This window comes from Hyla sarda, chromosome 9 (genome assembly GCF_029499605.1).
Source record: "Hyla sarda isolate aHylSar1 chromosome 9, aHylSar1.hap1, whole genome shotgun sequence".
NCBI lineage: Eukaryota > Metazoa > Chordata > Amphibia > Anura > Hylidae > Hyla > Hyla sarda.
Genome location: NC_079197.1, coordinates 4,258,449 through 4,272,974, shown reverse-complemented (window position 1 = coordinate 4,272,974; position 14,526 = coordinate 4,258,449). Strand labels below are relative to the sequence as shown.

The following is a 14,526-nucleotide window of genomic DNA, read 5'->3' as shown; positions in this document are numbered from 1 at the left end:
AGCTGTTCCCAGGCCCCATACTATCTTCTGCCACCGCGCCCCACAGCTGAACGTCCACCACCCCCTCCACCCAGATCTGAACCTGGTCGGGGGCCTCCCGTAACATTTTAGGGAATTCATGCGCATTGATGGGAGGTGACGGCGGCGCTGACTCATACAGCTGCGGTCGATTGTCGGATTTAGTGACTTGAGTTTCGCCGGCTTCATGTGTTCGGGCTCCTCGAGTGTCATTCAGGAAATCATTCGGGGGAAAGTACAGAGAGGCGCATCCTCCGCTCTTCCTGTGAACGCGCCCTGTAATGAAACCACATTGAGGTTCTGTGAAGATCCCTGACAGATACATTCACAATTTAAAGGGGTACTCCGCCCCTAGACATCTTATCCCGTATGACGCTGGGGACCCCTCGATCTCGGCTGCGGCACTTCAGACATCCGGTGCACAGAGCGAACTTAACTCCGTGCCGGATGACTGGTGATGCGAGGGCCACGCCCTGCTCGTGACATCATGGCCACACCCCTTCAATGCAAGTCTATGGGAATGGGCGTGATGGCAGTCACACCCCCTCCCTTAGACTTGCATTGAGGGGGTGCGGCCATGACGTCTATCTATATATATATATATATGTATATATGTATATATATATATATGTATATATATATATATATATATATACACACACACACACACATACAGTGATCCCTCAACTTACAATGGCCTCAACATACGATAGTTTCAACATACAATGGTCTTTTCTGGACCATTGTAGCTTGAAACCAGACTCAACATACAATGCTATGGAATCTGCGAAACGTGTCAATGGCTGGAAGAACCGACCAATCAGAATGGACATTTCACTGGTAAAACCCCTGTATTACTGAAGCGTATGCACTGAAATCTGTCTGGTAGCGCCCTCTACAGTACAGGAAGGTATTACATGTTCTGTACTTTTTACCTGTACCAGGGTTAGCTGCTCCTTTGGACATCAGGTGAGGGCGGCTCCATTTTACTTTTTTTAGGACATTGCGTTTACTGTAGAGGACCCCAAAGAAGCTTCTTTCCTCTACATAGACCAGTGTTTCCCAAAGAGGGTGCTTCCAGCTGTTGCAAAACTACAACTCCCTGCATGCCCGGACAGCCTTCGGCTGTCCGGGCATGCTGGGAGTTGTAGTTTTGCAACAGCTGGAGGCACCCTGGTTGAAAAACACTGACATAGACAGTGATTACAGCTCCCAGCAGATCTTTCTTACTTTTATATATAAGGATTTGCTTTATCTATATTAGTTATCTACTTATTTTTCTTTAATCCTCACTTTTTCCAATTTTTGGATGACATTTTGGGGCTTCAGAACCAATTACCAGGTTTCCATAGAGTTCTGGTCTCAACATACAATGGTTTCAACATACAATGGTCATCCTGGAACCGATTAATATTGTAACTTCAGGGACCACTGTATATGTGTGTGTGTATATATATATATATATATATATCGATCTCAATGAATAAAAAAAATTTATCGATAGATAGATACAGATAGAAAGATATAGATGAACAGTAGAAAGAAACCGCAGCACACAAAAAGTGTCAAGTGCAAAAAAAGTGCAACGTTTCGATAGTTTCACACCCACCATCTTCAGGTATCTTCGGTAGATGGTGGTGTGAGACTACCGAAACGTTGCACTTTTTGTATATCTTGCTAAAGATGGAATAAATAGCACCTTTTTTTTTTCACTTGAGACACTTTGTGTGTGCTGCAGTTTTTTCTACTGTGTTGAAGTTGGACTCCCCCACCGAGCCTATGACTGCGTGCACCAGTATACTTTTCATTGACCCTGGGTGGATGTGCTGCTGCATTGGACTTTTTATTTTTTTCAGACATAGATGCATATATATAGATAGAGATATATATATATATATATATATATATATATATATATATATATATAGATAGATATACTCGAGAAAGCCAGTGTGAGACTGGTGAAACGTTGTCTTTGCACATGATGGAATAAACAACCACCTTTTGCATATTTGTGGAGTGCTGCATCATCTTTATTTCTCTGGATTGAGGAACCAGTATAGATAGATATGTGTAAATCCGGATAACCCAGTTAACCTATAGGCATTCTGGCTCTTGGAAAAGCTGTGCTCTTCATTACTGAGGGGTTTGCAGTCAACTATAAATGGCTTTTCCAGGAACTGATAGGACTGAGTGTTGTTTCTTGTACGTTCGGTTTTACTCATTTTATATCTTGATGCTTTTGTAGACTCTGAGCCGGCTGGAGGAACAGGAGAAGGAAGTGGTCAACGCTCTGCGCTACTTTAAGACTATAGTGGACAAAATGGCGGTAGACAAGATGGTGCTGGTCATGCTCCCCGGATCGGCAAGCAAAGTCCTGGAAGCCATCTTGCCCCTGGTCCAGGCGGACACACACTCTCAGCAGAGGTTGGTGACATTTTATGGCAGTGTTCCCCAACTTGGGTGCCTCCAGCTATTGCAAAACTACAAATCCCAGCATGTCCGGACAGCCTTCGGCTGTCCGGGCATGCTGGGAGTTGTAGTTTTGCATCAATCTAGTTTAAGGAATAGTTAATATGCAATAGTGTGCAGATATACTACTCCACTCTGCTATATGGCGCTGTTTTCCCTGTATTCATTGTTATCCTGTATTCATTGTTGTTCACAGCACCGCCATCTCCTCCTGCTACAGCCGCGTCTACCAGTCTCTCGCCAACCTCATCCGCTGGTCCGACCAAGTGATGCTGGAAGGCGTGAACTGCGAGGACAAGGAAATGGTCGCTACCGTGAAGGACGTCATAAAGGCCGTGCTGGACGGCGTCAAGGTAAGGATCCTAAATCTGGTTCCACATTGCGCTGTTGGTTTGGATGCAGCCTGCGGTGTAAAGAACGGAGGTTTTCATTCGAGTTATGATGTCATTATGGTGTGCCTCCGCGGTCATGCTGGGAGTTGTAGTTCTGCAACAGCAGGAGGCAAACTGGTTGGGATACACTGCAATAGACCATATATAATCAGTAATTAGGTAACGATTTAAAACCTCCATTCTTTACACTGCAGGCTACATAGAAGGAATTGTAGAACAATGTAAAATAGGACTACTTCTGACTATTCATTTAGTGACTAAAACTTTAAAGGGGTACTCCGGTGGAAAACTATTTATTTTATTTTATTTTTTTATCAACTGGTGCCAGAAAGTTAAACAAATTTGTAAATTACTTCTATTAAAAAAAATCTTAATCCTTCCAGGACTTATTAGCTGCTGAATACTACAGAGGAAATTATTTTCTTTTTGGAACACAGAGCTCTCTGCTGACATTACAAGCACAGTGCTCTCTGCTGACACCTCTGTTCATTTTAGGAACTGTCCAGAGTAGGAGAAAATCCCCATAGAAAACAAATGCTGCTATGGACAGAGATGTCAGCAGGGAGCACTGTGGTCATGATGTCAGCAGAGAGCACTGTGTTCCAAAACAAAAAGAATTTCCTCTGTAGTATTCAGCAGCTAATATGTACTGGAAGGATTAAGACTTTTTAATAGAAGTAATTTGCAAATTTGTTTAACTTTCTGGCACCAGTTGATTTAAAAAAAAAATCAGTTTGGCGTTTTTTTTAATCCTTTTTGGTGTTTTTTCCCTTTTTATATTTTTTTTTAATTAAAATTTCGTTATTAAAAATAGAAATTCTGTAAAAAAAAATTCCCATCCCTACTGCATCTTTTTTTGGTACCCAACAAATTCTGAACTCCAAAGGGGCCAAAAATTAAATTTCCACTCAAATGCTTTTTCTGGTGTTTTTCCTGGCATTTTTTTTCTGTGACCAAAACACAGGGGAAAAAAACAAGTGGAATCGTAGCCTTCAGGAGACGGGCTTCATTATAAGTCTATGGACCCCGACTCCAGCAATAAGACATTCTTGGCACAGATCCAGGGAGTGAAGCATGCTGGGAATTGTATCGCAGCAGCTGTAGATCCACAGGTTTTAATGATGGTAGCTAAGGGGTTAACCCCAGCCATATGCCTGGCAGGCGGTCCTACCCCTCCGGGGAGACACAGCTGGAGTCTGCATCCAGTGAGGTCATCCAGAGAATGAAGTCAGATATTTGGGAGCCTTCCAGGCCTCCCCTCCCTCCTCCCTGTGCACATAGCTTTCACCTCTGTATTCCCTGCACTGTGCAGACCCCGTCAGGACCTCTGCCGCCCCCGTCATCACATCCCACCCGGATCGCTCGAGGTATCGCTGCCCCGTCCAAGGTGTCCGCTCCGTTATACCAGTGCAGGGGGATCTGTGATGGGTCCAGAGAATATGGGGGCCTAGTGAAGGTGTTAGGTGATTAACCCTTTGATGACCCCTGTCGTATAATTACATCATCTGGAGAGGGCTCAGGACCCAAGCCTGCTTCATACCCGGCTGATTTTAGAAGTCTGGGGCCACCGCCAATATCAGAAGCGTAGTGATCTTCACTGCCGGCTATTAAAGGAGAAGTCTCGCGGCTCTCCTCCACAGTGGCGCATCACGACCCCCGCCCTGGGCGGGGGTCGTGATGCGCCACTGTGGAGAAGAGCCGGTGCTCTGTACAGGAGATCGCCGGGGCCCTAATGCTCGGACCCCCCACGATCTAAAACTTAGGGGATAAATTTTTTTCCGCGAGACTTCACCTTTAATCATTTAAATTCCCTTTGTCCCTCCCCCATCTTATTGCAGGGAAACGATCCATAGCCACGGCAGACACCATGACTACTAGATCTCTCTCACTGACCGGGCTGGCCTGCTGCACGTTCTATCGATAAAGCACAGATGTAATGAGTCAGTGCTGTAGAGATGTAGATGTACTAAATTTCTCTGTATTAGCAATCTAATGATTGCTTGTACAAGTCACCTGGGAGGAAAATAAGAAAAGTGCAAAAAAAAAAAAATTATCAAAACATTTTTAAATGGGTACTCCGCTGCTCAGCGTGTCTCCTGCAGCTGTGGCGGGACTCCGGCGGTGATTGACCGCCGGGGTCCCACCGCCAATCTCCTGCTCTGCCCGTGGCAGTGGAGGAGATCGCTAGGATGTATGCATATGTCCCAGCGTGCGAACGAGTCGGGTGCTGGGATGTTAAAAATAGGGGTAAAAAATACCAAAGTCAGAATTGTTTTTTTTTGTCACATGATGTTTATGAAAAAGCAGGGAATGCTGGGAGACATCACGTATGTCATATTTATAGGGGACTGACCTGTTCAGGGCTCAGGTGACGCTCCTCCCAACAGTCTCCTCTGTATATTTGTATATAGTCATCTGTATCTGTCGTCCATGTTTAACCCGTCTGATCTTTCAGGAGTTGGTACGATTGATGATCGAGAAGCAGGAGCGCCCGTCTCCCACCAGCCCTGTGAAGCCCACCATACCGGCCTGCAAGTCAGACAGGTGAGTTCCCACCTTCAGAGGGTTAAATCTCCCACAATTCTCCTCCTTATGTGTTGTTGTCCGTCTCATCGTTCTTTCCTCTTCTAGCACCCAGGATTTACCTCTGGAGAGAGAACTGGAGATTCTCACCAAGACCCCTGAGCCGCCTAAGGACGTCCCTGTAGACTGTGTAGAGACTGATGAGCTCGCTCCACCCAAACCCCCGTTACCTGGTATACGAGTGATGGAAAATAGGTATGGCCCCCTCCCCTGTTGATGTTTACCCCATATATCACTATTCATGGTTCCTAATATTAACATTCAGTCATATATAAAGTTACAGAACTCTTCATTCTCTGCATTATTATAGAACTGCGCATTCCCAGTCACTGCATTATTATAGAACTGCGCATTCCCAGTCACTGCATTATTATAGAACTGCGCATTCCCAGTCACTGCATTATTATAGAACTGCGCATTCCCAGTCACTGCATTATTATACAACTGCGCATTCCCAGTCACTGCATTATTATAGAACTGCGCATTCCCAGTCACTGCATTATTATAGAACTGCGCATTCCCGGTCACTGCATTATTATAGAACTGCGCATTCCCGGTCACTGCATTATTATAGAACTGCGCATTCCCAGTCACTGCATTATTATACAACTGCGCATTCCCAGTCACTGCATTATTATAGAACTGTGCATTCCCAGTCACTGCATTATTATAGAACTGCGCATTCCCAGTCACTGCATTATTATAGAACTGCGCATTCCCGGTCACTGCATTATTATAGAACTGCGCATTCCCGGTCACTGCATTATTATAGAACTGCGCATTCCCGGTCACTGCATTATTCCTGGTCCTCTTCTCCATGTAAGGTCCAGTATTCCGGACTGTAGATATAACTGGTCGTGTTGTGATTTGTTGTTCTTCTTATTTCACCTTACAGTCCGCCTCCTGCTTTACCTCCAAAGAAAAGACAATCTGCACCTTCACCCACTCGAGTGGCCGTCGTAGCACCGATGAGCCGTGCCACCAGTGGTTCTAGTATACCCCTTGGCACCAGTACCCAGGTAATGGAGAGACACTATCCCTGCATAACCCAGAGCAAATATGTGACTCCACCAGCAGAATAGTGAGTACAGCTCTGGAGTATAATACAGGATATATAACTCAGGATCAGTACAGGATAAGTAATGTTAATGTATGTACACAGTGACCTCACCAGCAGAATAGTGAGTACAGCTCTGGAGGATAATACAGGATATAACTCAGGATCAGTACAGGATAAGTAATGTAATGTATGTACACAATGACCTCGCCAGCAGAATAGTGAGTACAGCTCTGGTGTATAATACAGGATATAACTCAGGATCAGTACAGGATAAGTAATATAATGTATGTACACAGTGATCTCACCAGCAGAATAGTGAGTACAGCTCTGGTGTATAATACAGGATATAACTCAGGATCAGTACAGGATAAGTAATGTAATGTATGTACACAGTGACCTCACCAGCAGAATAGTGAGTACAGCTCTGGAGTATAATACAGGATATAACTCAGGATCAGTACAGGATAAGTAATGTAATGCATGTACACAGTGACCTCACCAGCAGAATAGTGAGTACAGCTCTGGAGTATAATACAGGATATAACTCAGGATCAGTACAGGATAAGTAATGTAATGTATGTACACAGTGACCTCACCAGCAGAATAGTGAGTACAGCTCTGGAGTATAATACAGGATATAACTCAGGATCAGTACAGGATAAGTAATGTAATGTATGTACACAGTGACCTCACCAGCAGAATAGTGAGTACAGCTCTGGAGTATAATACAGGATATAACTCTGGATCAGTACAGGATAAGTAATGTAATGTATGTACACAGTGACCTCACCAGCAGAATAGTGAGTACAGCTCTGGAGTATAATACAGGATATAACTCTGGATCAGTACAGGATAAGTAATGTAATGTATGTATACAGTGACCTCACCAGCAGAATAGTGAGTACAGCTCTGGAGTATAATACAGGATATAACTCAGGATCAGTACAGGATAAGTAATGTAATGTATGTACACAGTGACCTCACCAGCAGAATAGTGAGTACAGCTCTGGAGTATAATACAGGATATAACTCAGGATCAGTACAGGATAAGTAATGTAATGTATGTATACAGTGACCTCACCAGCAGAATAGTGAGTACAGCTCTGGAGTATAATACAGGATATAATTTATGGTCAGTATCTGTATGTAGATTATTTCTTTTAACCCCTTCTTTCTCTTTTCTCCCCTGAAGGATTTTGAAGTGAATTGTTTTGCACATCGCCGATTATCCGGGGGCAGCCAGTCCTATGGAGGGGAGTCTCCGCGCCTTTCGCCATGTAGTAGTATAGGAAAACTTAGTAAATCTGACGAGCAGCTCTCCTCCCTTGATAGGGACAGTGGGCAGTGCTCCCGAAATACCAGCTGTGAGACACTAGGTAAGGGGGGGATGATCAGAGGTTACACCTTGTTTGGATAGACCCACTCTATGGAGGCTTTAAACCAGTGGTCTCAAACTCTGACCCTCCAGCTATTGCAAGACCACAACTCCCAGCAAACCCAATCAGACCCCTATACACCTTTTATTTTATTTATTTTTTAAACTAGGGTGCCTCCAGCTGTTGCAGAACTTCAACTCCCAGCATGCCCGGACAGCCTTTGGCTGTCCGGGCATGCTGGGAGTTGAAGTTGTGCAACAGCTGGAGGGCCACAGTTTGAGACCACTGCTTTAGACATGGTTTATTTAGCATTTCCTTCCTGAAGACAGTGCGATGTGTGAATGTTATCACAGTCCGCGCTCTGCAGGAGATGGATGTGCGCAGTTGTTCTCCTCAGGACCATTTCCTGTCTGTGGTTTTTCTCAGCCCATCGACCGCTGCGCGACGTGACATTCACAGCACGACGTCATTTCTTAAGAAAACCACTAGAAAAAACACCCGCCAGCGCGTAACAAGGAGTCCTGGACTTTTTTTGTTTCTTTTTTGCATCCATTACATCATGTAGAGGGATGGGTCAATTCAGCTTTCCTAGAGTCCTGAATGGCAATTATTTTTATATATTCAGTAATCGGAACAAAGTTTTCATTGATTTCCGTATTGACTGTCACACGCAGACATAACAGTGTCAATGGAACGTGGAGACCTTAAAGGGGTATTCCGCTTCTCGGCAATCAGAACAAAATGTTGCGAACACTTGGCGCGGGGCATCGTGGCTCCGCCCCAACTCAGTGCTATTCTATGGGAAGGGGCGTGGCGATCACCCGCGACACCGGTTACCCACGAGCTCTCCGAGCTCGCGTTCTTCTTCCTCCGAGCATGCTGCTGTAACCCCGTTCTATATGCAATAAAGAAAGTGCCATCCCGACGAAATTTCCCTGTGGCGATCACCATGCCCCCTCACATAGACTTGCAGTGGGGCCGTGACATCACAAGACCCCCCCCCAGCGCGGCTCTAAGCATTCGGACCATCTTGTTCCAAACACTGAGCAGCGGAGTACCCCTTTAAGTATTTGGGAAAGCTGAGTGACATCCCATATGAACATCATTACTCTGACCACTGGGGTTGTTGCCCATATTTCTCAGATTCATAGTTCCTCTGCAGGAATCTGGGAGAGAGGGGTGACGCCCCCCTGTGGTTGCGTTAATTCAACTGTATCGGAAAGTCTAAATAGATCCTTAATGGTCTATTCACACGTACAGGATTTGATGCGCAGGATTTTCTGCTGCAGATTTCAGTGTAAACTAAATGACTGAACGCAGCTTCAAATCTGCGCAGAATACTGTACGTGTGAATAGACCCTTAAAGAGCATTGCTATAGTCCTGTGTTGCCCAACTTATGACTTCCCACCCTTTCATAAAACTACAAATCCCAGCATGCCACAGTTTGGGGAATATTGCTGTGAACCATTAATTCCTAGCCTGTTGATTTCCATCTGTCGCAAAACTACAAGTCCCAGCATGCCACAGGTTTGGGAGCATTGTTGTGGACCACTATTCCCCAACCTGTGGCTGCCCAGCTGTTGCAAAACTACTACAACACCCAGCATGCACTTACAATCTTGGGGTTTTCCTGGCATAGTGGGTTTTGCAACAGCTGGAAAGCCACAGATTGGAGAACATTGCTATAGTCCAGTGTTTCCCAACCTGTTGCTCTCCAGCTGTTGCATAATTACAACTCCCATCATGCCACAGGTTTGGCAATATTGTGGCGGCCCAGTATCCACCAACCTTTGGCTGTCCAGTTGTTGCACAACTACATCTCCCAGCATGCCACGGGGTGGAGAACATTGTTGTGAACCTGGTATTCCCCAACCTTTTGCTCTCCAGCTGTTGCAAAATTACATCTCCCATCATGCCAGAGGTTGGGCAATATTGTGACGGCCCAGTATTCACCAACTTTTGGCTGTCCAGTTGTTGCACAACTACAACTCCCAGGATGCCACAGGATGGGGAACATTGCTGTAGACCAGAATTCCTCAGCCTGTAACTTGCCAGCTGTTGCAAAACTACAACTCCCATCATGCCACAGGATGGGGAACATTGCTGTAGACCAGTATTCCTCAGCCTCTAACTTGCCTTCGGCTGTCAGGGCATGCTTGGAGTTGTAGTTTTGCTACAGGGTGATAGTCACTGCAATTCCTTATCCTTAGAAAGTTGAATACCGCCCCCCTGTAATGGTGACCCTATAGGCAGGTGGTGTGACGGGGACGAGACCCTCCAGTTCTTGGTGTTGACTGATTTCCCTCTTCTTTCCGTACAGATAACTATGACCCGGACTACGAGTTCCTCCAGCAGGACCTCTCCAGTGCTGACCAAGTTCTGGGCCAAGGCACCGGGGTCCTCAGTCCTCTCCCCGAATCCCTCGGAGAGTCCGGTTCCCCATTTCATGGACAGAGTTTTCAGCTGCCTCCTAACACCTCTCAGAACTCCGAGGCGCCTCACCCCTCTGCCGTAGAATTGCCCCCGGCCCTCCCGGAGAAGAAACGCATTCGACCCTTTTCTAATACCCCCGAGGGATCCCGCGTCTGCTACGAGCGCCACCCCTCCCAGTACGACAACATCTCGGAGGACGACCTGCTGCTGCCCCCCTCCTCCACTACTCCCTTTGCTGCCGTTTCGCCCTTTCAGGCCGGGAACACGTCGCAGGTGGAGTTCCTGGCCGACTTTGGCGCGGTGGAGAGCGATGACGTTCCCGAGATGCCGCCTCCTCTACCGGAGAAGAAGAACAAACACAGTAAGTGACGTACAACCTCAGTGCTCACGGGCCTCTTTAGCTGTTGCAAGAACTACTACTCCCAGCATGCCCTGCACCTCTTCCAAATATTGCAAAAGTTAAACTCCCTTGCAGCTCTTCAACTATTGCAAAACTACTACTCCCAAGGTTGTTGCCAAACTACTGCTTCCAGCATGCACTGCAGCACTCAAATGATTGCAAAACTACTACTCCCAGCATGCCCTGACAGCCCTGCACCTCATCTATGTATTATAAAAGTTCCTCTCCCTGCAGCTCTCAAACTTTTACAAAACTACTACTCCCAGCATGCCCTGCAGCCCTCCCATATATTGTAAAAGTAACTATTGCAGCTCTTAAACTATTGAAAAACTACTACTCCCAGCATGCCTTCACAACCATGCAGCTCTCCCATGTATTGAAAAAGCCCAGCTCTCTGCAGCTCTCAAACAACTGCAAAACTACTACTCCCAGCATGCACTAAAGCTCTCCCTTGTATTGAAAAATTATAGCTCCATGCATGCCCTGCAGCTCTCTTAAACTTGCAAAACTACTACTCCCAGCAAGCTTTTTCAAGCCTTATACCCTAACACATTGTTCTCCAACCTGAATCACTTTGGCTGTTGCAGAACTACAATTCCCAGCATGCCCTGACAGCAATGCAGAGCAACTCGCCTGTATGCCTCGATAGGCCTGCAGCTCTCTCAACCATTGCAAAACTTCAATTCCCATGGCTGTCCAGGCATGATGGGAGTTGTAGTTTTGCACAAGCTGTGGGAAAACGCTGCTGTAAATGTTGCAGCCTGTCCGGGCATGCTGGGAGTTAAAATGCTGGGTGAACACCGTTGTAGGGACAGAGGAAGTGTACAGTTTGTGTGGCGAGAAATCCCTTTGGCTGTCATGGCATGATGGGAGTTGTAGTTTCGCAGTAGCATGAAGAGCCTTAGGTGGAGGAACACTGCTCCTTGATGTTGCGGCCTGTCAAGGCATGCTGGGAGTTGTAGTTTTTGGGCGTGTCCGGCAATACTGTGTGAAAACTGGTGTAGGGATAGTGAGACTACGGATTCCTAGGCTTCCCTACATGCGTTGATGATGGGGGTTATGGTCCCTTGTATTGTAGGTTTCTGTAAGGTTCCTGGGGACCACTGCTCTATCGTAAGGACTCAAAACTGTACATGTCCAGCGGTTTCAAAACTACAACTCCCAGCGTGCCCAGACAACCAAAGCTGGGAGTTGTAGTTTTGCAACAGCTGGAGGCACCCTGGTTGGGAGCACTTGGGTATAGGACGGTGATCTCCACACTCAACCCTCCAGCTCTAGCAAAACTAAAACTCCCAGCGTGCCCGGACAGCCAACGGCTGGGAGTTGTGGTTTTGTCACCTCTAGATGGCGATCTGCTGCCTCCCCCGATGTCGAGGATTGAATGTTTTTCCTGTTTCCCATAACTTTTACCCTTGAAAGAACAATGGGATCTCCCGGTCCAGTTCCTCAGGATTTGCGTCTTCCTTCGCTGATGATGCAATCGCTCGGCCGCCAGCGCAGGATTATAAATGATCTCCAGGGTTTGCGATGTCCTAAAATGGCCCGATCCTCCCCGAACGACTCACACGGTGTCATTTTGCATAATTTGCAGTTTCCTGCATGAATGAGACGTTCGCATCAGTGACGGCGCCGGGAAACTCTGTAAATAACGTCACGGACAGAGATCCTGTAACCCTGGCAACAAGCCGCGATCCGCACCGAAACCCTCACCAGGATCACCCAGGGCTTATTAAGGAGCGGCTGATATCATCACATATGATGTAATATATAGAGATTATATCAGTACTGGAGCGTTATAAGGGGAGCGGCTGATATCATCACATATGATGTAATATATAGAGATTATATCAGTACTGGAGCGTTATAAGAGGAGCGGCTGATATCACATATGATGTAATATATAGAGGTTATATCAGTACTGGAGCGTTATAAGAGGAGCGGCTGATATCATCACATATGATGTAATATATAGAGGTTATATCAGTACTGGAGCATTATAAGAGGAGCGGCTGATATCAGTCACATGTGATGTAATATATAGAGGTTATATCAGTACTGGAGCGTTATAAGAGGAGCGGCTGATATCACATATGATGTAATATATAGAGATTATATCAGTACTGGAGCGTTCTAAGAGGATGATATCAGTCACATATGATGTAATATATAGAGGTTATATCAGTACTGGAGCGTTATAAGAGGAGCGGCTGATATCATCACATATGATGTAATATATAGAGGTTATATCAGTACTGGAGCGTTATAAGAGGAGCGGCTGATATCACATATGATGTAATATATAGAGGTTATATCAGTACTGGAGCGTTATAAGAGGAGCGGCTGATATCATCACATATGATGTAATATATAGAGATTATATCAGTACTGGAGCGTTATAAGAGGAGCGGCTGATATCAGTCCTATATGATGTAATATATAGAGGTTATATCAGTACTGGAGCGTTATAAGAGGAGCAGCTGATATCACATATGATGTAATATATAGAGGTTATATCAGTACTGGAGCGTTATAAGAGGAGCGGCTGATATCACATATGATGTAATATATAGAGATTATATCAGTACTGGAGTGTTATAAGAGGAGCGGCTGATATCATCACATATGATGTAATATATAGAGGTTATATCAGTACTGGAGCGTTATAAGAGGAGCGGCTGATATCATCACATATGATGTAATATATAGAGGTTATATCAGTACTGGAGCGTTATAAGAGGAGCGTCTGATATCACATATGATGTAATATATAGAGGTTATATCAGTACTGGAGCGTTATAAGAGGAGCGGATGATATCAGATATGATGTAATATATAGAGATTATATCAGTACTGAAGCATTATAAGAGGAGCGGCTGATATCAGTCACATATGATGTAATATATAGAGGTTATATCAGTACTGGAGCGTTATAAGAGGAGCGGATGATATCACATATGATGTAATATATAGAGGTTATATCAGTACTGGAGCGTTATAAGAGGAGCGGATGATATCACATATGATGTAATATATAGAGATTATATCAGTACTGGAGCGTTATAAGAGGAGCGGCTGATATCATCACATATGATGTAATATATAGAGGTTATATCAGTACTGGAGCGTTATAAAAGGAGCGGATGATATCACATATGATGTAATATATAGAGATTATATCAGTACTGGAGCGTTATAAGAGGAGCGGATGATATCATCACATATGATGTAATATATAGAGGTTATATCAGTATTGGAGCGTTATAAGAGGAGCGGCTGATATCACATATGATGTAATATATAGAGATTATATCAGTACTGGAGCGTTATAAGAGGAGCGGCAGATATCATCACATATGATGTAATATATAGAGATTATATCAGTACTGGAGCGTTATAAGAGGAGCGGCTGATATCACATATGATGTAATATATAGAGGTTATATCAGTACTGGAGCGTTATAAGAGGAGCGGCTGATATCACATATGATGTAATATATAGAGGTTATATCAGTACTGGAGCGTTATAAGAGGAGCGGCTGATATCATCACATATGATGTAATATATAGAGGATATATCAGTACTGGAGCGTTATAATAGGAGCGGCTGATATCATCACATATGATGTAATATATAGAGGTTATATCAGTACTGGAGCGTTATAAGAGGAGCGGCTGATATCATCACATATGATGTAATATATAGAGGTTATATCAGTACTGGAGTGTTATAAGAGGAGCGGCTGATATCACATATGATGTAATATATAGAGGTTATATCAGTACTGGAGCGT

General features: G+C 44.9%; 1 protein-coding gene across 1 annotated transcript in view; it reads left to right on the top strand.

Moving 5' to 3' along the window:
* Positions 1–2,266: 2,266 nt before the first annotated feature.
* Positions 2,267–14,526, top strand: part of RAPGEF1 (Rap guanine nucleotide exchange factor 1) — a gene marked incomplete at its 5' end in the record, with an annotated part of 50,607 nt that continues 38,347 nt past the window's right edge. Inside the window, 7 exon segments of the mRNA XM_056538576.1 lie at positions 2,267–2,445; positions 2,687–2,843; positions 5,338–5,426; positions 5,514–5,660; positions 6,361–6,484; positions 7,718–7,901; positions 10,223–10,696. Coding sequence (XP_056394551.1) covers positions 2,267–2,445; positions 2,687–2,843; positions 5,338–5,426; positions 5,514–5,660; positions 6,361–6,484; positions 7,718–7,901; positions 10,223–10,696 — 1,354 coding nt within the window.